The sequence below is a fragment of the Setaria italica genome, chromosome III (genome assembly GCF_000263155.2).
Source record: "Setaria italica strain Yugu1 chromosome III, Setaria_italica_v2.0, whole genome shotgun sequence".
NCBI lineage: Eukaryota > Viridiplantae > Streptophyta > Magnoliopsida > Poales > Poaceae > Setaria > Setaria italica.
The window spans coordinates 13,454,239-13,481,011 of NC_028452.1; the positions used below are offsets into that span (position 1 = coordinate 13,454,239).

The 26,773-nt window shown below is 48.7% G+C and overlaps 1 protein-coding gene across 1 annotated transcript; it reads left to right on the forward strand.

Moving 5' to 3' along the window:
• The first annotated feature begins 24,556 nt into the window (after positions 1–24,556).
• Positions 24,557–26,106, forward strand: LOC101786153 (O-methyltransferase ZRP4). Its single transcript, XM_004961448.2, has 2 exons — positions 24,557–25,365; positions 25,616–26,106. The coding sequence occupies exons 1-2, from the start codon at positions 24,589–24,591 to the stop codon at positions 25,916–25,918; spliced, it is 1,080 nt and encodes a 359-aa protein (XP_004961505.1). The 5' UTR covers positions 24,557–24,588; the 3' UTR covers positions 25,919–26,106.
• The last annotated feature ends 667 nt before the right edge of the window (positions 26,107–26,773 follow it).

The window sequence follows — 26,773 nt, forward strand, 5'->3', positions numbered from 1 at the left end:
AGCCCAAGATGGAACACACCGAAGTAGTTGGGGGGGTTGGGATCCAAATGCGGGAGAAGGCGAAAGGCCTATATTTGGAGTACGAGTTGATTGATTCGCACTCCAGCTAGAAGGAGAGGTGGTATTATATTGGTAACCACGAGCCCAAACTACCCAAGGTGACAAGCCACTGCCCAATTTGGAACAACCAGTGGTTGGACGAGTCTACATACGGAGACAGTCTACAGCTACCTAACCTCCTGGAGAAGATAGCCACACTCAAGCAGCAAGGGTTGATAGGAGTAGGAGTGGCATTTAGCTTCATGAAGAGGTGGATCCAACCTCTGCAACTGCAGTGCACTTGGGGGTACGACTACTCCAGCCTCAACGATCCATCCTAGATGTCATCAGTAGACATGTCTGTGGATGAAGTCATGGCACGACTAAGGCACCTGTTCAAGCATGCGAGCAAGATCCCAACAATCGTGTGGGAGTACTGCACCGCCAACCCACCAAGTAGTGTAAGTACCCATGGCCACAGCCTCCGAGTACTAATTTTGTAAATGTTGTTGTACTGACTTGTCTTCGCATGCAGGAAGATGTACACTTGTTCTGCTCCGCACCTCCTCCCCCCCAGAATGGATGGCTCTGATGCCGCTCCATGCGTACACATGACTGCCAGTACAGAGGGTAGTCGAGGAGGAGGAGTTGGAAGGGTTCTCTTCCTTCAGCAGCTTTGACTCAGAGGCTGCAGAAGATTTTGTGATCAAGGCCCGACAATCAGGCAAGGCTAGGTCTTCTTCCGGGTCATCCAAGCAAGCGGCGGATGATATGGAAGTTGGACTGGCACCACTGCCGAAGAAGAGGCGCACCATCGCCGTGAAGCGTGTGGCAGCCTATCACCACCGAGGACATTCCTCCTCCGGTAATCACCTTTGAAGACGGACAAGATCCATAGGATCAATTGCCAATAAGTGAATTCCTTACCGCCATGTCTTATTAATACGACATTGGTGGATTGCAGGTAGTCGAAGAGGACACTGAGGCAGAGAGAATGACTACAGAAGTCGTGCAGCAGCAGCTGCCAGTGATCGAGGAGGTCATTGAAATTGATGATGATGAAGAACCTCCCATCGCTAGGGTCAACCTCGTCGGTGTGCAAACTACCCAAGAGGTGGAGATGGCAACCAAGGCTGATGAGGATCAGGTTGCGATCCAACAAGCCACGCCGAAGAAGCCATCACCCACTATCAGGCCCATGCGCTTGGCGAAGGAGCCCTCTTTGAAGATAAAGAGGTTCACAAAGTAAGTACTAGAATGTTATTCAAGTCCTGATTGCAATTGGATATTGCCTTATAATATGCCTTTTGACACTTGTCTTTTTCAGGAAATCCGCCAGCGTGGAAATTGGAGGCTCAAGCGCGAAGTCTACAACCGATGGCAGTAGCCACTCGGCCCAAGACCTCGTCCTGGCACCTACAAGTCCGCCGCTGGAAGATCAGCCTGCACCTGAAAGAACTCTAGGTGTTGTATCCCTTGTTGCCGCGCTTATGCATGATGTAATTTCATCACTAAAGGATGCTTCAGTGCCAGCTCCTGAGCGGCCAGTAGCCGAGCCTATAGTGGCAAATACCTTCAGTGTCGTGGCTACTTTTGTAGCCCCTAAGACGGAGGCAGAGATCGGGGTAGCGGAGGCGACTGCTTCTAGCGTCGTGGCTACGCTTGTAGACCCCGATCCAGAGGTAGAAGCTGAAGGTGCTAGAGTCCTTCAAGTGCTTGCCTCCATCCCACCTTCCAAAGCGGGTCCATCGTCTAGCCGCATCATGGCCTCCATCCTACCTTCTGAAGCGGGTCCATCGGCCGGCCGCACTTTGGTTCCATTCGGTGCATCAATTGCTGAAGAGCACGAGGAATCATGGATAGCTCCGGGGGTGAACTTGGAGGATATCAAACTCATCGCTGAGCCATTTCTCACCATTGAGAGGGAGGCCACAATGATGGAAATGTATTGCCATGTAGCCGAGTATGCCGCGGTAAGTTCCCTTCTGCGTTGTCTATAACTTGAAATCAGTACTCGTTCCTTACACAAGTACTTGCTCTGTTTTTGTAGGATTTGATCAAGCGCTCCCGCCAGAAGTCGGAGATGCTCCAAGGATATGGCGACACTATAATGCGAGCTGAGGCACTTGAATGCGAGCTAACCAAGGAACGCGAGTACTCCTCCCGGCTATTAATGAAGTACGACGGCCAAGCTGCTGAGTACCGCAACCTTGTCCAGCAAGCCGCGGATGAAAGGGATCGCCTCTGGAACCGCAACAAGATGTTGAAACATCAGTTGAAAGGTAACTTGTCTTCCCTATCTCATCTTTGAATACTGATTGTATTTGACGATACTGTATTATGTCTTGTGTTGTTCTTGCAGAGGTCGAGAAAATAAAAGAAGATTTCCAAGGCTGAGCCATTGATTGGCTGAACTCGTGCTACAGAGTAATGGAACAACATGATAAGTTATCCGCTCTGTATGAGAATCTGGAACACCGCCTGGAGAAGGAGCGCAAGATGCATGCTGACGGAGAGGTTGACTTGGTGAATGCCATGAAGACCCTCCAGGAACGCGAGGCTGAGCTAGAGGCTACCAAGCTTGCTTTGAAGGAGCTGACTGAAGCTGCTCAGCCGATCGCTGATATGGTGGAGCCCCCAGCAGAAGGCATGGAGCCCCACCCTTTGGCGGAAGTACTCAAGGAGGTGCCCGCCAAGATCACTGGCTACATCCAAAAGATAGCGGAGTTGGTCTCAAAACAGTTGCTGGCTATGGTGAAGTCCTTCTACCCGCAAGTGGACCTAGCTCTAGTTGCGGAGGGGATTGCACAAGACTGCTCTGATGAGCAATTTCAACAGTACCTACAAGAGATGGCTCTTATCACCAAGGAAGTAGCCAGTCAAATAGACCTTGAGTAGTTGTATGTAAAGACATTAAATCATTGTAATGTAAACATGATATGAATGAAAAATGTAAATTATTTGAAGTCTTATCGCAAAATTTCATTGCTGTCGACTTGTGTGTCTTTTGTTTAGTGCATCTCCCAAACCACCCTGATAACTACTCGTATGGTAGTCGTGAGTGTCTGTGCACAAGGCTACTCCTGGAGCCTCTTTAGATACATGGTGTGGAGTATTTCTAGGATGCAACTCTTTTCTGCAGAGTTCAGGGACTCGGGTATCTGGGTAGTCAGACTTTGTAGGTGAGTGGACTCTTCAAGTTTTCATCAGCTGGAGCCTATCTTTGCAACATCTTTGGGTTGTTCTGATGGTGCACTCTTGAAAATCTGGAACTGCAGACTTGTTATTACAAGTTGCAACTAGACAGACTTGTCTAGGTTAGAGCTCCGGTAGTATAAATAACTCCCAAATTACTAATGATTTCATTTTTAACAGCCGTCGATGGATAGACTTGTCCAAGGAGCTGACTGGCTCATGAATTTGTGTGTGCAGAATTGTTACTACAAGCCGCATGTAGGCAATTTTGCCCCATAAGCTAAATAGCTTTATGCAAACTTATTATTACAAGCTGTGAGTTGGGTGATAGTACCCGGAGAGTTGAGTAACTCTACGAACTTATTTTTGCAAGTTGCAATCAGGCAAAAATAGGTAGTCATTTTATGATAAAAATAAATCTACTTTATTAAATTTTAATTGTACAACTGAGGCTAATGGCCGATTTACATGAATATGTAAACTATGGGTAGAATTAACAAAGTTTCTTGATGTTTCATGAGTTGTCGACGTCTTCACCAGAGAGGTGTTGGAGCATATATGACCAAGGTCCAGTGACCTTGGATACAATGAAGGGACCCTCCCATGGCGAATTTAGCTTGTGTAGTCCCTTGGTGTGTTGGATACGCTTGAGGACCATATCGCCTATGTTGAACGAACGTTCTTTGATGTTGCGATCATGATAGCAGTGGATTCCTTCAAGGTACCTTGCTGACTAGACGAGTGCTGCACAGAGAGCTTCTTCAAGGCTATCTAAGTCTAGATGCCTTGTTCCTTCAGCGGTGGATTTCCACATGACGTCGGCTGGAAGGACGCTTCTGATCTGTAGACCAGGAAGTAGGGCGAGTACCCTGTAGGCCTGCATGGCTAAGTGTGAAGCCCCCAAAGGACATTGGGTAGTTTCCTTAGCCACTTGCCCCCTTTGGTGTTTCCAATGTCATTTAGTCTTTTCTTGAGTACCTCTAGTGACATCCCGTTGGCGCGCTCAACCTCGCCATTGGCTCGCGGATGAGCGACAGAGACATACCGGATGTTGGTCTCATTGTTCTCACAGTACTCCCAGAACTTGTGGTTGTTGAAATTTGAGCCCAGGTCTGTGGTGATGATATTGGGGAAACTGTAGTGATGGACAATTTCGTCGAGGAAGTCGAGTACTCTGTCTGCCTTGGGGCAGGTCACTGGCTTCACCTCGATCCACTTGATAAACTTGTCGATTGTGATGAGTACTCGGTTGAATCCTCCAGGCGCCGTAGGTAGTAGGCCAATCATGTATAGCCCCCAGCATGCGACGGGCCAGGAGGGTGGTATGGTGATCAGCATGTAGGCAGGGACGTGTTGTTGCTTGGCGAAGAATTGACACTCTTGGCATCGACGGACTAGTTCTTCGGCGTCAGCGAGAGCTGTAGGCCAATAGAATCCTGCTCTGAAAGCCTTGACACTCTTGGCATCGGCGGACTAGTTCTTCGACGTCAGCGAAAGCTGTAGGCCAATAGAATCCTACACTGAAAGCCTTGCCCATGATCGTTCTTGAAGATGCGTGGTTGCCACAGATGCCTTTGTGGATTTCCTCAAGTATGTCCTTGCCATCTTGCCATGAGACCATTTCATGAGTACTCCTAATGATGCGCCTCTTCTGTAGAGCTTGTCTCCGACTAGAACATAATTCTTGCCATGTTGTGAGACTTGTTCTGCTTGTGTTTTGTATGGAGGTAACTTGTGCTCTTTGATGTAGTCGATGAAGGGGATTCTCTAGTCTACACCGATCATCATAACCTCCCGGTCTGGTGCATCGTGACCTCAATTGGTGCTTTTTGATGGCACCGGCTCCGCTATGGATGGCTTGTGTAGTTCATGGATGAAGACCCCAGCTGGTACTTGAGCACGAGTAGATCCAAGCTTGGACAAGATGTCTGCAGCCACGTTGTTGTCACGAAGCACGTAGTGGAACTCCAGACCAGAGAACTTGTTCTCTAGTTTGCGTACTTCTAGGCAGTATGCATCCATGCTATCCTTGTGGCGATCTCACTCGTCGTTGACTTGGTTGATTACCACCAGTGAGTCGCCATAGACCAATAATCGCTTGATTCCCAGCGAGACTGCCAGGCGAAGCCCGTGCAGAAGCACTTTGTATTAAGCTTCGTTGTTGGATACCTCCCAAAAGATTTGCAAAAAATATTTGAGTTGTTCGCCTTTGGGAGAGATTAAGAGTACTCTTACGCATGCGCCTTTGAGCTTGAGTGAGCCATCAAAGTACATAACCCAATGCTCTGGGTGTTCTGCCGGTGTTGGTACTTGGTTTTCCCGCTACTCTGCCATGAAATCGACTAGTGCTTGTGACTTGATGGCAGACCTTGACTTGAATTCCAGGGACCACGCTCTGAGTTCTACTGCCTACTTGGATATTCTTCCTGTTGCATCTTAATTGTGGAGAATTTCTCCCAGGGGGAAGTCTGTGACGACGGAGATGTTGTGTTCCTAGAAGTAATATCGTTGCTTCCACGAGGTGAGTATTATTGCATATAGCAATTTCTGAACTGACGGGTACCTAGTTTTGGAGTCTGATAGCACCTCGCTGACAAAGTAGATGGACCTCTGTACCTTGTATACATGGTCTGGTTCTGGTCTTTCAACCACGATCGTCGTGCTGACGACATTAGTAGTCGTGGCGATATACAGTAACAAGTCTTCATTTGGATTTGACGCTATGAGGACCGATGGCTTTGATAAGAAGTCCTTCAGTTGTTGTAGGGCTTGATTTGCCTCCTCGTTCCACTACAATTTATCTTGCCACTTGAGTAGTTTGAAGAAGGGTAGTCCCCGTTCTCCAAGCCTTGAGATGAATTTGTTGAGGGCTGCCATGCATCCAGTTAGCTTCTAGACGTCCTTGATGCATGATGGGGTATGTAAATTGATGATGGCGGAGATCTTCTCGGGGTTAGCCTCAATCCCTCAACGACTAATGATGAACCCATGTAGTTTTCCGAAGGGTACGCCGAACATGCTCTTTGTTGGGTTTAGCTTCCACCGGAATTCTCACAATCTTGCAAAGGTTTCTTCTAGATCCGCAATCAAGTCGTCGGGATTTCTGATCTTTATGACCACGTCATCCACGTACACCTCTACATTACGATGTAGTTGTTTTTTGAAGCACTCCTGGATTGCCCGTTGATATGTTGCGCCTGCATTCTTCAACCCAAAGAACATTGTTGTATAGCAGAAAGCTTCTGTTGGCGCTAGAAATCGGTCCAGCGGCCAACACACGACCCGGGAGAATCTGCTTAGCTCCTGTTCGGGTGAATGCCCTGGTGCGGTTCGCGCGGCGTGCCAGCCAATCTGACATGTTGATTGGCAAGGAAGAACACGTGTCAAATTCAGTAACTACGATCGGCTAAGTTTCCGATCGAGAGAGCTAATCGGCAGATCGGCCGATTTACTGTAGTAAAGAAATCGGCTACAAGATAGCGCGATCCTTATAGCCTTGTAGACAGAAAAATACTAAAGCAATCGGTACAAAGCTTATGAAAATAGCACTGGGAAAAGATCTAATCGGCAACGAATGGATCTAACAACAGAAAGTAATAAAAGCCGACACTACCGATTCCTAGCAGGATAACTGGTGATAAAAGCTAGAACAACAGGTAAAAACCTATGAATCTAGTTGATATCGATAACTGGTGAATAAACCTAAACGAAACAACAGCGATGCGCCGGAAGTTAAAGCTTAGATATTACTCAATAAACGGAACTTACAGAATCGGCCGGAGATCAAGATGATGCAGCCCTGCCAACCCGCACGAACTCGTGAGAAGAAAAAACGACGGCGAAGTCGCCTGCTTGAAAGTAGTACGGAGAATAAAGTAACTTGTTGTATTGATTGATTGATTGTTTACAGATTTACAAAGGTAGCTATTTATAGCCCCGTACAAATAATCTTCTTAACCGACAAGGACTCTATCTCTGATTCAAATAGGAAACAAATATCTACAAGCACAATCCGTGCTAAACTAATTACCCCACGCTTCGTGGGCTGAACTCCACCTTATCTTTCCTCCTTTCCAAGCCCATACAGGCCCACTTTAGTCCTCCTTCCTGATCGGCCGATTTCTTATCAGCAAAGGGCTGCCGATTGGGAACCTGAAGCGAAGTAGAAGCCACTCGACCGATTCCACACTGTAGCATCTCTTGACCGATTCCCATCTGTATTCCTCCGATTTCCTTCCTCTTTGACGCCGATTCGACTGATGACGAAATCCGGCGTCAACACATGCCCCCCAGTTTCGGAGTAAAACATAGTCTTTTACTTCGAAATTCTTTATAACTTCTCCTCCGAAACGGCCGCAGTGAAAATAGCCTTCTGTTTCGCGGTCTCCCGGCTGATCATTGCAATTTTTTGAAACGGGCGCCCACGACGGCCACTACCCCGAAAAACTCGACGCGCCGGCGCGGTGAAAATTCCATTTTTACCCTTCTTTCAGGCACCCTATAAATATCATTTCACCGCAACTCATCTTCAAGCTCACATCTCTTTTCCAGCGCGCGTGCTTCCTTCTTTCTTCATTCTTGCCATCGAAGTCTTCCAATTCCAGCTCTAATCACTTCTCCCCCTTCCCCTTCAATGGCGACTCCTTCCAGCAACTCCCCAGCACGCGATACCGCAGGAATAATTCCTCCGGCGGAGGTAGCGACGGTCGTCATTTCTCCAACAGACGCAAGGGCTTCATCAGAAATCCCGATTGCGATTCCCTTCACAGCCCCATCATCTGCGCCAACGTCAGCGGCTACGCCGATTACTCAGAACTTCATCCCGGAGGTAAATACCGAATCTTCTCCTTATCGGCAATATTTTTTAGATCTACTCCTTATATTCCTATGCCCTCTTTTCCTTTTTTAGGCGGTCAGGGATAGAATTACCATTCACCTCACGGATAGTCCCGGCCTTGTTTGTCTCGGTCCCATGGGAAACCCAGATCCAGCGATTCTTATAGATTCGGAAACTGACCGGATACCTTTCAAACGTTCCGATATGAACTTGAATCAATGGGCAAGTACTTTTAGATCCTGGCCGAATGAAACCCCTGGTTGGAGGGAATGGTACCAACGGGTGGCTGCATCAAGGAGCGTTTCATGGGATGAGCTTAAAATCGGCCAATGCATCAACCTTTCTCTGTCGCAAATGGAGAAAAATGAGCCGCTGGTGATGGCAGCTTCCTATTTCTGGTCCGATGCCCTTAATGCATTTTTATTTGGTCATGGTCCTATGACCCCCTCTCTGGCCGATGTGGTCCTCTTGACTGGCTTAGATGTATCCTCCCCTGACACGCCTTATCAACTTCTGAACGTTCCATCGCATCGGCTGGACACAAGAGGAATCGGCGGCTGGAAGGGCTTTCTTAGTGATAACAAGAAGACCGGTACTGTCGATAACAGAGAGCACACTGCTTTCTTGTTAATGTGGCTTGAAAAACACTTCTTCTGTGGAAGAGCCGCCGGCCCAACAACCAACACCCAACCTTTAGCCGAGGCACTGTCCAAAGGAAGCCGCATCCCTCTCGGAAAACATCTTCTGGGTGCCGTGTACCATATGCTCCATCAAATCGGCACAAAACTTTCCAAAGGAGAACCAATCGGCAACCCAGGTGGGCCTTGGTGGTTTGTCAACTTATGGTTGAACCTCTATATGAGCAGGATCACTCGGCAACCAGTGGACCGCATGTCATTTCCCAATATTGAATCGGCAGAAGACCCTACAGAGCGTCGCCGATGTATGTCTTACGGCGAAGCAGCGTCAGCTTTTCCAGGTTGTGCATATTCTGCCACAAAAGTAGCCGAATACTTTCGGTGCTTTTACAACGGATTCAATGAAGACGCCACTATCTGGTTCCCATACCAGCGAGACACCCCAGTTTTTGAGCTCCCCTCCTGCTTTGACTCGACTTCTGGCCGATTTGATGAAGGTCTTTATGAAGAATTGATCAAACCGGGAATCTTACCGGCCAACTTCTTTTCGGGGAAAAATGCCCCCACATATGAGTTCTACAACCCGTCTACTGCTGCTCGGCAATTCGGCATGGGTCAACTGCCGATACGGGTGTATTTCGCTGGCCAAATCAAGTTCAGAGAAGCGCTCAAATCTGGCGTGGACTATTGTCGGCTGCGAGACCGAATTCCAGATTCTAGTACGATCAACTTGAATGAATGGCTATTATATCCATTTGCAACCCAGCCTTTCAAGCTTTGGTGGGCCGAATGGAAGCAATTCTTATTCTGCAATTCATCATCGGCGTACTGCAACCTTCTAGATCCATCCAATATTGACCCCAACGCCGAGGTATTTCTGATTACTGATTGTACTCTTTTCACCATAATTGAGCACTTAATGATTTCATTTCTCCTTTAGGCTGGGAATCAAGCCCCTCCTACGCACAGCCGCAGTGGCCGGCTAATAGAAAGTTATCCGTACACCACTTACCCTCTCATCGGCTATGATGCTCCATCGGTCGATGTGATTGCTGGCCGATCGAAGAGAGTTCAGAAGAAGGTCGTCAAGAAAACCAGTCGCCGAGTTCGGGCTCGTACGGAATCGGTGAACCCTCCTGTCCCCGCATCGGCAGAAATCTTGACCGCACCGCCCCCGGTCACGCAAAGTACTGACACTCAAGCCATTACACAAGCTGGAGCGGCTGCTGCCTCACTATTGCTGGAAGCTTTACAAGTGAGTTCAAGTTTTACCTCTTCCGATTTATCAACTCGGTAATTACTCTTGTTAACTTTTTGTGCTTCTTAGGATTCTTCTATGGAAATGTCACAGTCAGTGATAACTCGACCGGATGCCAACACGCCCCTGCCTTCGTCCATTGCGGTACAATACTTGTCTTATGGTCTTCCTTCGAGTATTTGCATAACATGTTTAACCGATCCTTCGACGCAGACCATCGGCACACCAAACGTTCCTCGACAACCGATTCCTTCCCAGGGAGCCGGTCCGAGCACCGTGCCGATTGTCGTAGAGTCTTCTTCATCGGATGAACCCATAACTCAGGTCGTTGAACAAGGTACAACGGCTCTACAAGCGCAGCACGAGGAAATTCGTTTTAAGATGGTAAGTTTTTGAGCCAGCCTCACCAGCCGATTCACTCTGCCCCCCTGCCGATTTACCCTTTGTTCTTTATCATTTTCAGGAACAGGACTCTCCCAACAACAGTCTCTTCTCTTTCGCGGTCGCTCTCTCTGATGATGAGGAGACTTCCTCTCGCCAAGTCGCTTTGAGCTCCGTCCCCGACGACGTCCGGGCTAAGCTTATCAATATCCGATCCCTCCTTCAAGGGGATATCGGCCGATTGGTAGAAGATGCTTCGCCGATTCGACAGCTTTTTAGTGACGTCAGCGGACGCGTACCAGAGGAAGCGGAAGAGGCGTTGGCACCGGCGGCTTTTATTGAGTCCATGAGGATTCCCGTTTTTAGAGCCCTTCGTCATATGGCCGATCGCGCGAAACTGGCCAAGATCCGTGAAGATGAAAATGCCTTCAAGCACCAGGCTCAAGAAACGAATCGGCGGATCCATGTTTTGGAAGATTCACGGCCGGCGATCATTAGTGAAATAGATCGCCTCAAACGACGGAGGGCGGACCTTGCCAAAGAGATGGAACAAGTGACCAAGGCCATCAGCGCCGAGGAGAGCAGACTCCAGGAGTTACCTTCGGCTATTGCCGATTTGACACGGGAGAGGCAGCGTTTTGCTCAGGAGGCTCTAAGACTCCACCGCACCGCATCGGAAGTCCCTGGATCGGCAGAAGAAGACCAACGGGTTCTTGACTCCGCCGATCAGATCCGGCGTCGGGCCATCACGGCTATCGATACCCTTTTGGGTAATCTGTAAAACACTGACCGTTGTGTACGAATATTTACTGCCGTCTTTGACCGACCTTTCGTGGTGCCTTCTATTTACTGCCTTCCTTATTACCGATGGGACGTGGCCTCATCAAATTTTACTGTATTCCCCCATAAATATCGACCCCGGCGCTTCCTCTCCGATAACACCGATTTGGCTTCTATCTCATTTCTCCTCTTCCTCTCATCGGCGCAACCACACTGTCATGGCCTCGTCATCGTCTTCTTCCGTCAACCAGGTGACGCTCCGCCTTCTCTCTTGGATCTTTAGGAAGAGAATGTGCCGTCTTACTCCTTCTTTGTTTCAGCCTCAGCGTCTTAGTCCGGGACTCGTGCGTGCCATTGAGTGCATACATTCTGAGGACCCCTTGACTCTGGAGGACAAGGCTCTGATTTTAGCTTATCAAGAGGAGCTCGAAGACCATATTACCGCAGAAGCCCGAGTGGTCTTGGATGCCGTGGTGAACGAACACCGCGATCGATCTCTAGCTATAAGGGGTCATTGCCGTAATGTTCCCGAGGGTGACATCACCTCGACGGCCTGCACGATTTTGGACTTTCTGGAAAGGAATGGTAACTCGCGGGATCCTACCGCTAGGGCCCGTCTGCTTCCTCCGAATCCGCGGCCTTCCATCGACAGGGTCCGCATGCTTCCTCGGCCCGTTGCTCTGGTGGCGGCGGAGGCCTCGCGCCTTCCCACAGATCTCCCCCGTCAAGTCGAAGCAGAGAGTTCCATGAAGGCCATAGAAGAAGACTACATCCGACTCATGATAGAGTTGGGTAGGGCTGAGAGGGAGCGTAAGAACAAGAATAATTAGTTGTTGTATTTTTTATTCTAAGGGCGATTTAGTGTTTTGTCGGCCATGTAATCGGTCGCCCGTACCGAATGTAATCGGCCCGAATGAATGTAATCGGCCATCTATGAACGTAATCGGCCATTCTGGTCGATCTCATGTGAATCTCCAAACCGAGTTGTGTCGGTCATATTTGACTGTGTTTATCCCTTTAGGCCCCGACCCATATACTCGGGTAATACCTTTTTAAATATCTCCCATTCAGAGCCCTAGTGAATTCTTCCCCTTCTGTTGTTTCCAAAATATACGCATTCCCTGGAGTGCATCTGCCGATTCTATACGGCCCTTCCCAGGTAGGAGACCATTTGCCGAATTTAGGATCTTTCGACCCGATCGGTAGTACCAACTTCCACACCAAATCTCCAGGGGAGAACTGTTTGACTTTGACCTTTTTATCATACCACCTGGCCACTCTCTTTTTATTCTCTTCGATGCTTATTAGAGCTCTCAATCGTTGGCCGGCCAAGTCATCAAGTTCTTCCTTCATCAGAGCCGAGTAATCATCGGCCGACAATTGGTCTTGCAGTGAAATGCGCCTTGATCCTGCCCTTGACTCCCATGGAAGTACCGCATCATGACCGTATACCAACTGGTAGGGAGATAACTTGGTAGCCCCGTGGCAGGCCATTCTGTATGCCCACAGGGCCTCGGTCAAACATAAGTGCCACTTCTTAGGGCATTCTTCAATCTTCCTTTTGATCAACTTGATTATCCCTTTGTTGGAAGATTCTGCCTGACCATTGGCTTGAGCGTAATACGGAGACGAATTCAGCAACTTGATGCCCATATCGGTCGTAAATTCCTCAAATTCTCCCGATGTGAACATTGTTCCTTGATCGGTCGTTATAGTTTGAGGGATACCGAATCGGTAGACGATGTGATCCCTTACGAAATCGGCCATGATAGCCGAAGTCACATTCCTTAGTGGGATTGCCTCCACCCATTTGGTGAAATAATCGGTGGCGACCAGAATAAATTTGTGCCCCTTGCTTGATGGTGGGTAAATTTGGCCGATAAGGTCTATTCCCCACCCTCTGAACGGCCACGGTTTGATGATGGGATTCATGGCCGATGCGGGTGCACGCTGGACATCCCCAAACTTTTGACACTCCTGACAACCCTTATAATATTTGAAACAATCTTCCAGGATCGTGGGCCAATAGTACCCATTGTTTCTGATCATCCACTTCATCTTATGTGCTGATTGATGAGCCCCGCACACCCCTTCATGGATTTCTCCCATTAGAGTCTTGGCTTCTTCTGTTCCAAGGCATTTAAGAAGAACACCATCGATCGTTCGGTAGAACAGATCATCTTCGAGCAGCACGTATTTGGTAGCATGAAAACGCACTCGTCGCTCCACCTTTTTGGAAGGATCTTTTAGGTAATCGGCAATTTCCTTACGCCAATCATCAGCTGCAAGCTCTAAGGCCATGGCGCCCAGAATTGGCCGATACCCAGATGCATGTTGAGCGAGTTTGTTTGCTTCTTCGTTGCGGTCTCTTGGGACGTGTTCGATTACTGCCGATCTGAATTCTTTCAACAGTAGTAAGCAATCTTCGTAATGGAGTCGCAATATGTCATCTTTGCACTCAGCTCTTCCGGTTAGCTGATCCACAATTAGCATCGAATCTCCGAAGACCTCGACAGAATCGGCCTTGATCTCTCTCAATAATCGTAAGCCTTTTAATACAGCTCTGTATTCTGCTTGATTGTTTGTTGCGGCGGTTTCTATCGGCAGAGAAAAATCATATCTTGCCCCCCGAGGCGATATGAGGACGATGCCGATTCCTGATCCGGCTCCGCATGATGACCCATCGAAAAACAACTGCCAAGGCGCTGGTTCTACGAGGGCGATCTCTGGCCCACAGTGTTGGGCAACGAAATCGGCCATGACTTGACCCTTGACGGCTTTTGCCGATTCGTATCGTAGGTCGTATTCTGATAAAGCCAAAATCCATTTGCCGATTCTCCCTTTCAATATCGGCAGTGACAGCATGTATTTCACTACATCATCTTTGCATACGACTATACATTCTGCCGACAGTAGATAGTGTCTGAGTTTGGTGCACGAGAAGTAAAGACACAAACACAGACGCTCTACTGGAGGATATCTTGTTTCGGCATCCAGGAGTCTTCTACTAACGTAATAAATTACCCGTTCTTTGCCTTCAAACTCTTGGACTAGAGCCGACCCAATAGCTTTGTCATCGGCTGATAAATATAGTTTAAACGGCTTACCCGTTTGAGGGGGGACCAGGACCGGGGGTGAAACCAGGTATCGCTTGATGTCTTCTAACGCCTTGCGTTGTTCTTCTCCCCATATAAATTCCTGGTCTGACTTCAACTTCAGAAGTGGTGTGAACGCCTGAATCCGTCCCGATAGATTAGATATGAATCTTCTGATGAAGTTTACCTTGCCGATTAGAGACTGTAGCTCAGTTTTGTTTTGTGGGGCGACGACTTTGTTGATAGCCGCTATGGTCTTCTGATTGACTTCAATGCCTCGTTCGTGCACCATGAATCCTAAGAACTGTCCGGCGGAGACGCCGAAAGCGCATTTGTTGGGATTCATCTTAAGACCATGTTTCTTGGTGCACTCTAGGACCCTTCGCAAATCGGCTAGGTGCTCCTCGTGGCTTTTGGACTTGACCACAACGTCGTCGATGTAGATCTCCACCAGGAGGCCGATGAGTTTGTGAAAAATATAGTTCATAGCCCTCTGATATGTAGCACCAGCATTTTTCAAACCGAAAGTCATCACCACCCACTCGAACAGACCAAGATGGCCTGGACATCTGAAAGCCGTTTTGGGTATATCCTCTTCGGCCATAAGTATCTGATTGTATCCGGCGTTTCCATCCATGAAGCTGATAATTTTGTGCCCTGCGGCAGCATCGATCAGTACATCGGCCGTAGGCATGGGGTAGCCATCCATTGGTGTGGCCTGATTAAGATTTCTGAAATCGACGCAAACGCGCAACTTCCCGTTTTTCTTATACACCGGTACGATATTAGAAATCCACTCGGCGTAACGACATTGCCGAATAAATTTTGCTTCAATTAACCGAGTTATTTCGGCTTTTATGTCCGGTAAAATTTTAGGATTGCATCGTCGTGCGGGTTGTTGGTACGGCCGATACCCTGGTTTTATGGGTAGCCGATGTTCAACAATGGATCGATCTAATCCGGGCATCTCGTGATACTCCCACGCAAAACAATCCTTGAATTCTCTTAATAAATTTGTCAATTTACACTTGTACTCTGGATCTAAATTTGCACTAATGAAAGTCGGCCTTGGTTTGGTCCCGTCACCTAAATCTACCATCTCTAAGGAATCGGCCGACGTGAATCCATGTCCCAGCTTCCCGTCTTCTCTGGCGAACTGATCCATTTATTGTGCTTCTTCGGAGCCGACTGCTCGGATCGGCTGTAGGCCAAAATCGGTGACCTTCAGGAAATCGGTTTCCCACACCTTACCTGATATGCACCTGACGGTTTCGCAGCTCCATTGTTGTGCGTCGGCTGCTGCGATGCTGTACGCGGAGTCGGCTTTGACCACTTCGATGTTATCGCCGATCCATTGTACAAGGCATTGATGCATAGTTGATGGGATGCAGCAGTTTGCGTGTATCCAGTCTCGACCAAGAAGCATATTATAGGACCCTTTGCCATTAATGACGAAAAATGTGGTAGGAAGGGTCTTACTGCCGATGGTGAGGTCGACGCAGAGGGCGCCGCGAGCGTTTGACACCTTGCCTTCGAAGTCCTTGAGCATCATGTCCGTCCTGGTCAGGTCGTCGTCGCTTTTTCCCAGCTTTCGGAGTACGGCATATGGCATGATGTTGACGGCAGCTCCCCCGTCGACCATCAATTTAGTGAGGGGGCGACCGTCAACATGCCCTTTAAGGAACAATGCCTTCATATGCTGTCGTTCGTCATCTTCGGGCTTTTCGAACGTGGCCATCATCGGTTCTAAAGCCAACCTTGCTGTTTGTTCCTCTATCGCCGACACCTCCTGTTGATCGGCGGGGGTCATGAACTCCATCGGCAATATGAAAACCATACCGATTTCAGCTGCCGATTCGTCGCCCGCCGACTCGTCGTTGCCTTTGTCGTTTCTTTTGGGGCGCCACACCCGAGGCCTTTCTTGCTTTTTGTCCATCGTGCCCTCTTCTTCTTGCTGTTCCCATTGGCGGAGGCGTTGGATTCTCCGTTTTTGTGATTTGGTTAAACCGTCGGGGCACCATCTGGGGTTTATTGGCCTCCCTTCTTTCCCGGCGCGTTCCCATTCTGGTTCGCGTCCTAACGGGTTCTCGTCTGTTACCCGCGCATCGGCCATGTCTTCGAGCCGGCTATGAACGCTGCCTTTGCTACTTGATTGATCGTGTCGATCGGTCCTGCCCCCCTGCCTATTATGGCTTCTACCTTCTGATCGATCATATCGGTCACTTCTGCCCCCCAGCCGATCACGCATGGAAGGGCGTTGATCATCTGAAATTCGCCGATTCCTGCTGATCGGTTCTGGCCTTCCGTCTCTAGAGCGAGACCTTGTGAACGGCCGATTGTTTCGATAGGGGCCGTTGCACTCTGGGCACGTATCAGCTGATGGAAGTCTGAGGTTATTTTCCCAACAGTGGATGAAGAATGGGCATCTCCAATGTTCCTCGTGCCGACGTATTGCTTCCTCTCGGGACCTTGATCGTTCATGTTGGCGCTGGTATTTTTGGAGCAGGAACTGGGAGGTAATGCGTGGTTCTTCTGGCTCATCGTCATCGGCCTCCATCCGTCGCTTCCCCTTGATGTCTTCAGACGTGACTTGATTCCTGGGATCGACAGCGCCACCCTTTTTTGCCGATTCGGATGTCAGCACCTTCGTTTGGAGGGGATTCTTACCCGTATCCACCATGTTGGTAGGAAACGGATGCTGATCAATCTTCATTGGTTTGGCCGGTTTTGCCGGCACTTCAAACTTGAGTCTGCCCTGTTCAATGGCCGACTGTATTTGTTGTCTGAAGATTTTGCACTCATTGGTATCATGCGACGTGGCATTGTGCCATTTGCAATACTTCATCTTCTTCAACTGCTCGGCAGAGGGAATCGTGTGGTAAGGTGAGAGTTTAATCTGTCCTTCCTGGAGTAGAAGGTCAAATATTTTGTCAGCTTTAGTGGTGTCGAAACCGTATGCTTCCGGCTCCTTTTTGCCGAATGGGCATGATATTGGCTTCTTTCCCTTAATCCACTCTGCAAGTCCGATTTCGGCGTCTTCTTCATCCTCTACTTCTTCCAGGAATGCTACTTTCTTTTGGAAATTCCTCCTTGGGTCAAATGGACGCACTTCCTGTCCGGACAATCGGTGGACAATCTGGCTCAGGCTCTCGAACTCTTGTGACGCATATTTCTCCTTGATGTGTGGCAGTAGGCCTTGGAAGGCTATATCGGCCAACTGTGCATCGGTTAGAGCCAGGGAGTAGCACTTGTTCCTGACTTCCCGAAACCTCTGTATGTATGAGGGTATCGGCTCATCACTTCGTTGCCGGATGCTAGTCAGATCAGATAGCTTCATTTCATGGACTCCAGCATAGAAGTACTTGTGAAATTGCTTTTCTAGATCGGCCCATGTGATAATCGAGTTTGGTGGTAAAGTAGTGAACCACTGGAAAGCCGATCCAGACAAAGATGACGAGAACAACCGTACCCGCAGGGCATCTTGCGTAGCTGCTTCGCCGCACTGGATGATGAATCTATTCACATGTTCTACGGTAGAAGTATCATCCATTCCGGAAAATTTAGTAAAATCCGGGACTTTGTACCGATGGGGAAACGGCAACAAGTCATACGTAGATGGGTATGGTGTTCTGTAAGTATAAGTTTGAACCTTCGGCTTCAAGCCGAATTGTTCTTGCATCACTTCCGCGATTTGCGCCGCCCAATCTGGTTGTTGCTGAGGAATAGCTGGCGGCGGAATCGGTACGTGTTGATAAATCGGAGGTTGAATAAAAGGGGATTGGTGAAAAGGTGGTATCTGAGTATAAGCCGGCGGTGTAGTAAAGGACGGCTGCTTGTAGGCACCACTCGTTTCATCATATAGCATGAGCTCTGGCGTCTTGTTGACCTCCGGAGAGATAGGTTGGTATGGTGGTATGATCGGCCGAGTGGCCGTTTGGGAAGGTGTCTGGAACAGAGGATTCCCTTGGCTGACCGATTGATTCAAACCGGTCGTGTTTAAAGGTGCCCCCCAGGGTAAAGGGATGACTGGAGGGAGTGGTGTAGTGGACGGCTGGACGGAGCCGTATCCCAAAGGAGTTGACGACGTAGAGGCACCGACTCCTCCGTATCCCAAAGGAGTTGATGACGTAGAGGCACCGATCCCTTCGACGGAGGATTGGATCGGCTGAGAAGCCTGATAAGCCTGATTTGGTGGAATCGGCTGAAAATACGTAGGCCCCCTGTATCCCTGTGGTATACCCCCAGCGAAGGAGTTGACAACAGCATTGTGTACCATGTTTGAAAGTACCGAGGATTGGTTGATGAAGGCGTGATGAAGAGATTGCTGAATCATATCGGACATCTTGTCCGAATCTTCTGAAATCGTGATCTGGCGAGGAGTAGTGAAAGGAGATTTTTTAACAGTTTCCCCGCTCCTGGAACGACTGAAGGATTTCAAGCAGGTTTTCCGGACTTGCTCCAAATACTGATTCAGATCTTCCCTTTGGTCGTCCTTTAGATCTGCTTCCGTCACTTCGATGACGTTATTTTCGGAGATGTCAGCAGCTTTCGACATGATGGCGGTTGTAATGGTCCCACCGGGCGTGCCAAAAGTGTGTTGGCGCTAGAAATCGGTCCAGCGGCCAACACACGACCCGGGAGAATCTGCTTAGCTCCTGTTCGGGTGAATGCCCTGGTGCGGTTCGCGCGGCGTGCCAGCCAATCTGACCTGTTGATTGGCAAGGAAGAACACGTGTCAAATTCAGTAACTACGATCGGCTAAGTTTCCGATCGAGAGAGCTAATCGGCAGATCGGCCGATTTACTGTAGTAAAGAAATCGGCTACAAGATAGCGCGATCCTTATAGCCTTGTAGACAGAAAAATACTAAAGCAATCGGTACAAAGCTTATGAAAATAGCACTGGGAAAAGATCTAATCGGCAACGAATGGATCTAACAACAGAAAGTAATAAAAGCCGACACTACCGATTCCTAGCAGGATAACTGGTGATAAAAGCTAGAACAACAGGTAAAAACCTATGAATCTAGTTGATATCGATAACTGGTGAATAAACCTAAACGAAACAACAGCGATGCGCCGGAAGTTAAAGCTTAGATATTACTCAATAAACGGAACTTACAGAATCGGCCGGAGATCAAGATGATGCAGCCCTGCCAACCCGCACGAACTCGTGAGAAGAAAAAACGACGGCGAAGTCGCCTGCTTGAAAGTAGTACGGAGAATAAAGTAACTTGTTGTATTGATTGATTGATTGTTTACAGATTTACAAAGGTAGCTATTTATAGCCCCGTACAAATAATCTTCTTAACCGACAAGGACTCTATCTCTGATTCAAATAGGAAACAAATATCTACAAGCACAATCCGTGCTAAACTAATTACCCCACGCTTCGTGGGCTGAACTCCACCTTATCTTTCCTCCTTTCCAAGCCCATACAGGCCCACTTTAGTCCTCCTTCCTGATCGGCCGATTTCTTATCAGCAAAGGGCTGCCGATTGGGAACCTGAAGCGAAGTAGAAGCCACTCGACCGATTCCACACTGTAGCATCTCTTGACCGATTCCCATCTGTATTCCTCCGATTTCCTTCCTCTTTGACGCCGATTCGACTGATGACGAAATCCGACGTCAACAGCTTCGTATGGGATGATGAACACAGTCTTGATTTGGTATTCTTCCTTGAGAGCTATCTGGTGATACCTCGAGTAGTAATCGAGGAAGCAGAGTAGGTGCATCCAGCTGTCGAGTCGATGACTTGATCAATCCTAGGGAGTCCGAAGGGATCCTTTGGATAGTGCTTGTTGAGGTTTGTCTAGTCGACACACATCCTCCACTCATTGTTGTTTTTCTTCCGCACCAAGACGGGATTGGCCAGTCACTCCAGATGATAGACTTCGTTTATGAAGCCTGCCGCGAGTAGTTTGGCCAACTTCTTTTTGATTGCTTCTCTTCTGATGAGCGCGGACAGATTTGGGATCCAGCCCTGAGCCAATCAGGGCTGTCTTGGAGCTATCACTAGTCTCAAGGTCAATGGCTTTGATACTGACTTCACTTGCCAGCTTAAACTTTGTCCCACTTCTTCTCTGGGATCTCGAGTTCTGATAGGGACAGCTTCTTGGAAGCGGCGAGGACTTGCATCATCGAATTTGGCACTTGAGTAGCTGCTGCCAGCTCCACGGCTTCTGTGTCACAGTCGTATGATCTCTTCAAGTCTCCACGCAGAGAGAGTACTCCCTTCGGTCCTGGTATTTTGAGTACTAGGTACACGTAATGCGGGATGGCCATGAATTTGGCCAAGGCAGGCCTTCCGAGGATAGCGCGATACGATGTTTCAAAATCAACCACCTCAAACCGGATGTACTCTGTCCGGTAGTATTCTTTGATCCCAAAGGTAACTGGCAAAACCACCTGACCAAGGGGTACAGCTGCGTTGTCTAGGACAATCCCATAGAACGGTGAGTTCGTCGGGGTGAGCATATCCGTAACATCGAGACCCATCTTTCTCAATGTCTTGGCGAAGAGTACGTTGAGACAGCTACCGCCATCAATAAGTACTTTTGTGAGTCTGGAGCCTGCGACTACTGGGTCTAGGACGAGAGGGTAGCGTTCTGGATCTGAGAAACTAGTCCACTGGTCCTTCCTGGAGAAGGTGATTGGCACCTCGGACCACTTGAGGAATGTAGGTATTGTTAGTTCAATGGACATAATCTCTCGGAAAGCTAGTTTTTGGGACCGCTTAATAGCAGTACCCAGTGTGTCGCCCAAGATGACGTTGACGGTGTTGGACAGGTTCTGGAATTTTCCATTGTCGCCATCATCTTCGTCTTCTTTGGCCTTGCCCTTGTCCTTTGTTCCAGAAGTTTCCGGCAGATCTTTCATGACTCTGCGCAGACTATAGCAATCCAACGTAAAGTGCTTATGGTGCAGGTACCACGAGCACTGCTTTTTTACGAGCTCATTAAACGGAGTCCTTTCTTGATTCCTGCCACCTTTCTTGGAAGATTGGGGCATCGCCACGACAGTATTTTCTGACTTCCTCTTGCGATTCGGACCACCCGAGTAGTTATTTCGATTGTCATTATTGGGGCGATCATTACGGTTCTTGTCATTGCGTCGGCCATTACTCTAGTTGTTGTTGTTTTGACCCCTGTTACGACTAGACTCGAACCTATCAATCTCCTTGTCTTCTTCATCCGCCTAGGCTTATATCATGATCTTAAGAGATTTGATATCTTCGGGGCATCTCCTGCCAAAAGCTTGGAACATCCGGTGGTCATAGAGACCGTTCTGGAAGCAATCTATGGCATCACGCTCTGTGATGTCCACGATAGTGGCCTTCCTGTCGAAGAAACGACGTAGATAACTGCATAGGGTCTCGCCTTGTTGCTGCTTGACTTGAGATAAATCGATCTTATTGCCAGGACGCTGCATTGCCCCTACGAAGTTGTTTGTGAACACCGCCTTGAGGTCATTCCACATGTCGATGGAGTTCTTGTCTAGTGACTCAAGCCATGTTAGTGGCCCTGCCTCCATGCAAATGGGGAAGTAGATAACCTTGGTGTCGTCGTTCCCTCCTACCGCATGTATTGACAGTGAGTAGCACCGCAGCCATTGGATTGGGTCCTGCTTGTCGTCGTACTTGGTGATACCCGAAGGTTTGAATTTGTCGGGTAGAACTGTCTTCCGTACTTATTTTGAGAACGCGGGGAACCCGTCAGAATCCTCTCCCTAGTACTCGACTTCCTGCTCGCACTCGTGACAGCGTCCTTCAATGATTGTACGAGCATTGCGGCTGTTGTTGATCTTTTGACGAAGGTCGCGTACTGGGCGTTCAGGCTCTAGATTGGGCCCACGGTGGCCATGGGCTCCCGAGGGTTCTATCCAACTACTCTCTTCTCCGACTTGGCTTGGTCTGGCACCCTCAATTCGACTTGGTTTGGCACCCTCATTTCGACTTGGTCGCCTATGGCTACTGCCATGCTGGGATGAGGTGTGTCAAACCAAATGTATCGGTCTTTGTTGATCGAGTTGCTCATACGCGCGTTCCAAATTGAAGCCAAGCCATCCTGTCGATCGAAGAAGTAGGTGGTCCCTCGAACCAAACAAGAAAGGATGATACCATGTATGATCGATCGCCGTCATTCGATCAACTTCATGCGTGCTGCTCTTGAAAAGGCTATGATGACGGGAGCTGAGTCGTCTAGGCGGGATTTGATATCGAGGGGCACGCGCTACTTTAGGCGCAAGAGGACATGGGGTTCATCCAGAGAAACTGTGCCAACTGAGCCAATTGCCTAGTGTATTTGGTTTGTGGCATTACTCGAGTAATCAGATAAATTGATGCGATAGTGGCGACAAGAGTACGATGTCGACACGATTGAACTACTTCAAACGTGTAACCCAAGTTCATGATTGGTAGTTCAGCTGCAAGGCGGCAGTGACGCTCTACTCTTGCAACATTTCTTGCTCACTGTCAGTTCCTTTGAGCTTCAGTTTCTTCTCCTTCTATGTTTGCGGTGAGCTCATCCTGCTAGACATCATCTGGGTGACATTCGCGTCGCGGATTCCTTTCTGGTTGCTCTTCATATTTACCTTCTTGTGCAGCAACGATGGCGAGTTCCCACTCCGGAGAATAGCTTCCCAAGCTCGACGTGATGACCTCTATGGAGCCGTCTTCTTCGTAGATGGGCGACAGAAGGGTACCCTCCTGGTATGGGAGGGTGTCAAGGTAGGTGACAAGGCGTGACTCGTCGTCCTTGGCAAGAGCAGGAGGATTCATGTTGGGCTAGTAGACGAATCCGCTTTGTCGAGTTGATGTAATCACCAAACCCTGTTGTGCACCTGATAATAGAGTCTCCTCATCCGGATCCGAGTAGTAGTCGAGGTCCTCGATCAAATTCGAGTTGAATTGTGATCTGGACAGGGTAGCTTAGTAAACAGCACCCGAGTTTCAGAATCCGAATGGGAATCGACTTGTGTTGTAGACGGATTCGCACGATGGCTTGAGCGCCGACTCGTGGGAACCAGTACGACTAGCGGGAGAAGTCGAGTTGTACTCGAACTCATCCCCTAGCCTCTGAGTAAGTCAGAAATTAAAATTTCGCCAAATTTCTCGACAAGATCCTCCAGAGCTTGGTGTTGAAGGTTGATGGTGTGCTGCTTCTTCTTCGGGGCTGACGCAATGTGGCGGTGGAAGTTTCTAGCGCCGTCTACGACGAAAACCCAGGAGCCGAAGATGAATGTCGTGCCGGCTTCGAACGCGACGGTTAGCTTGATGATGACTTAGGCCATCGAGTTTGCTAGTGGATTCTCAGCGAGATCCCCTACCTAGCGCGCCAACTATCGGTGTTTAGACCTAGCAACCTACTGAGGGGGGTGCCCGAGGTAATGTTTAGTGCATGGGGCTCGCCGAGATAAGGAACTCGAAGGTGAACTCGAACACACGATTTAGATAGGTTCGGGCCGCTAGATTGCATAATACCCTACGTCCTGTGTGTTGGTTATATTGTATTGGATTGAACTGCTTTGAAGGGGGTCCCTACCTCGCCTTATATTATCGGGGGTAGGGTTACAAGTTGGTTATTTAAAAGAATACTAGTCGGATTTGACTAGTGAGTCCTACCCTATTTTCTAGGAGTATTTTCCTAATCCTCGACTAGTCCTTATCCTCCACGTAGACCACTCTGTCCTGCACCGTAGTCTCCATGTCTAATATATCTCGGTGTACAGCCCTGTATCTAGGGCTGTCCAAACCTTCTGATGGACCCATAAATGTATGGACGACAGCAAGTTTCTCATCCGGCTTGGCATGAGTCTTCGTGGCGAGTCCAAGATCTTGACCGGGAGAGACTTGGTGATTGGGAGCATATCCTCGATGGAGCTCCAATGTGGATTAAGGGTGGCATTTGCCTACCTGCCCAAGTTTGCATCCTTCCTAACTCACTCCTCTACGTTTTGGCATTTCATACTTGCAACTTGAGTGCTTTACTTATTAGAGTAGAATCTTGATAGGATTGGCTCAAAGTTGGCAAATTTGTTTTGGTAGGAAGATTCACTAGATCAACCATAGATTGTACATTTAGGTAGTATGTTTTGAAACAAATAATGTAATATATAGGCTAAGGAGTTTAAGATTGTCTAATTCATCTCTCACCCTCTTAGATTACGAGCCTGATTACTTACCCGTTGTCATTGTTTCCCCTGAAATTAATAGACATCACATGCTCACCTAATTGAACCCACCTCTGCCCGGACGTAGAAAAAGACTTGGTTGATCCAAAGGCCCGTCTATATAAACAGCCTAACGTGATTGATCTGTGCATCCATCATCCACTCACCAGAAACTAAAACAGCAGGAGCAGTGTACATGGCGCTCACCACCACGAGCAGCGCTAACCAAGTTTTGCTCGACGCTCAGGTCGAGCTCTGGAACAGCACCTTCGCCTACATCAAGTCCATGGCGCTCAAATCCGCGCTGGACCTCCGCATCGCCGACGCCATCCACAGCCACGGCGGCGCCGCCACCCTCGCCCAGATTGTGGCGACGGTCAAGCTCCACCCGTCCAAGATCCCCTGCCTCCGCCGCCTCATGCGCGTGCTCGGGGCCACGGGTGTCCTCAGCGCCCAGAATCCCTCCGGCAGCGGCGAGCCCGCGTACGCGCTCACGCCGGTGTCCCGCCTCCTCGTCGGCTCGCAGAACAACCTTGCTCCTATCACCGCCATGATACTCCATCCATCCTTCGTGTCCCCGTTCCTCGAGCTCGGCGCGTGGTTCCAGAAGGAGCTGCGACCGGAGTCGTGCGTCTTCGAGCACACGCACGGCCAGACCTTGTGGGAGCACGCCGACCGCGACGCGGCCTTCGACGCGCTCGTCAACGACGGGATGGTCTCCGACAGCCACTTCATCATGGACATCGCCTTCAAGGAGTGCGCGGGTGCCTTTCAGGGGATAAGCTCCCTGGTGGACGTCGGCGGGGGTCTTGGGGCGGCGGCGCAGGCCATCGCCAAGGCGTTCCCCGGTGTGAAGTGCAGCGTGCTCGATCTGGACCACGTCGTCGCCAAGGCTCCTAGTGGCACCGGCGTGCAGTATATCGCCGGCGACATGTTTGAGAGCGTCCCACCGGCGAATGCTATGTTCTTCAAGGTATGTTCTTCAACGACAATAGCAGACCTCTAGTTTAATACTCCATCCATTCCAAAATATAGGTCGTATTTATGCACCTATATACAGGATTATATCTAGATACATAGCAAAATCTATGTACATAGAAAATCCAAAACAACCTACATTTTGAAACGGAGGGGAGTACATGAGAAAAGGACATACAAAAACCTTTTTGGTTTACAATTTTCTCCACTTATCACTTACTCTTTTTTTTTTTGCTATGTTTTAGTGGGTTTTGCATGACTGGGGCGACGAGGACTGTGTTAGGATACTGAAGAATTGCAGGAAAGCTATTCCTCCAAGAGAGGAAGGAGGAAAGGTGATAATCATAGATATTGTGGTTGAACAAGGCTCCTCATCAAACTCAAAGCAAAGAGAAACGCAGGCCCTCTTCGATCTATATATCATGCTTGTAAATGGCATCGAGCGAGATGAGCAGGAGTGGAAAAACATCTTTCTTAAAGCAGGATTCACCGACTACAAGATATCGCCTGTGCTAGGTGCCAGATCAATCATCGAGGTCTACCCGTAAACGTCTCGTGAGCATATGGTTAGATTGGACTGGATTGTGTGGGTTTGTAATTTCTGAATAAATTTGCTGATTTATCGTGGTGGTATTTCGTTAATAAATTGGTGTGCTTGGGAAAAAGAAATCAGAATCCCTATTGTACTGCTCAATGTATTCTTCCAAGTATGTGACATTGATCATAGATTGGGGAACTTGCCCTTAACACGTCCCTAGGCATTTTTTTTTTGTCTTAAAAAAGAAACACACGCACACCCAAGAAAAAGACTGGACAGAACCGTTGATTCAGATTGTCGCCCATCAGTCCATCACTAACTAAATACAGGACGCAAATTCAATGTTGGATCACTGGCAGGCAAAAATACAACCACCTCTGCTAACTATTCAATGTTGCCATTTCTATGCGGGTTTATTGCTTTTGTTGTGTCTATCTATATAGGCACCGTCTCGGTGAGGCGCGCTATTTGTACGGTACTATCGAACGAGCTCAATCTATGCGACGGTGCTCCATCGTGCGCCGATCGATCACCTTCTCCTGCGATGTTTAACGTGATCAACGATCGATGTCGCCGGTTTTAGATGCCAGATCAATGATCGTGACTCGTGTGAGGAGACGGTCATATTAGCATGGATTGTGTGGGTTTGAAGAGCCCAAGTCAGCCTGCTGCTGCGATGCGGTGGTAATGGTAATCCAGCATTGTGCCCGCTGAATGTATACCCGCGTATGTTTAAATGTGCTGGATCCAATTCCAACCAAACCTCTGATCACGATCGATGCGTGGCAGCAACTGTGAGATCCTGTGCGTCATCGCACGCGTTTCACTTTCATTTTTGTTCCATTCACCTGCCAGTGGTACTCTG

What these genes read in the sequence shown, in the direction of transcription:
- LOC101786153 (XM_004961448.2), top strand. Translation starts at nt 24,589, where the DNA reads ATGGCGCTCACCACCACGAGCAGCGCTAACCAAGTTTTGCTCGACGCT. An exon ending in CGAATGCTATGTTCTTCAAG is followed by an intron (nt 25,366 to 25,615) that starts GTATGTTCTTCA and finishes GCTATGTTTTAG; the next exon opens with TGGGTTTTGCATGACTGGGG.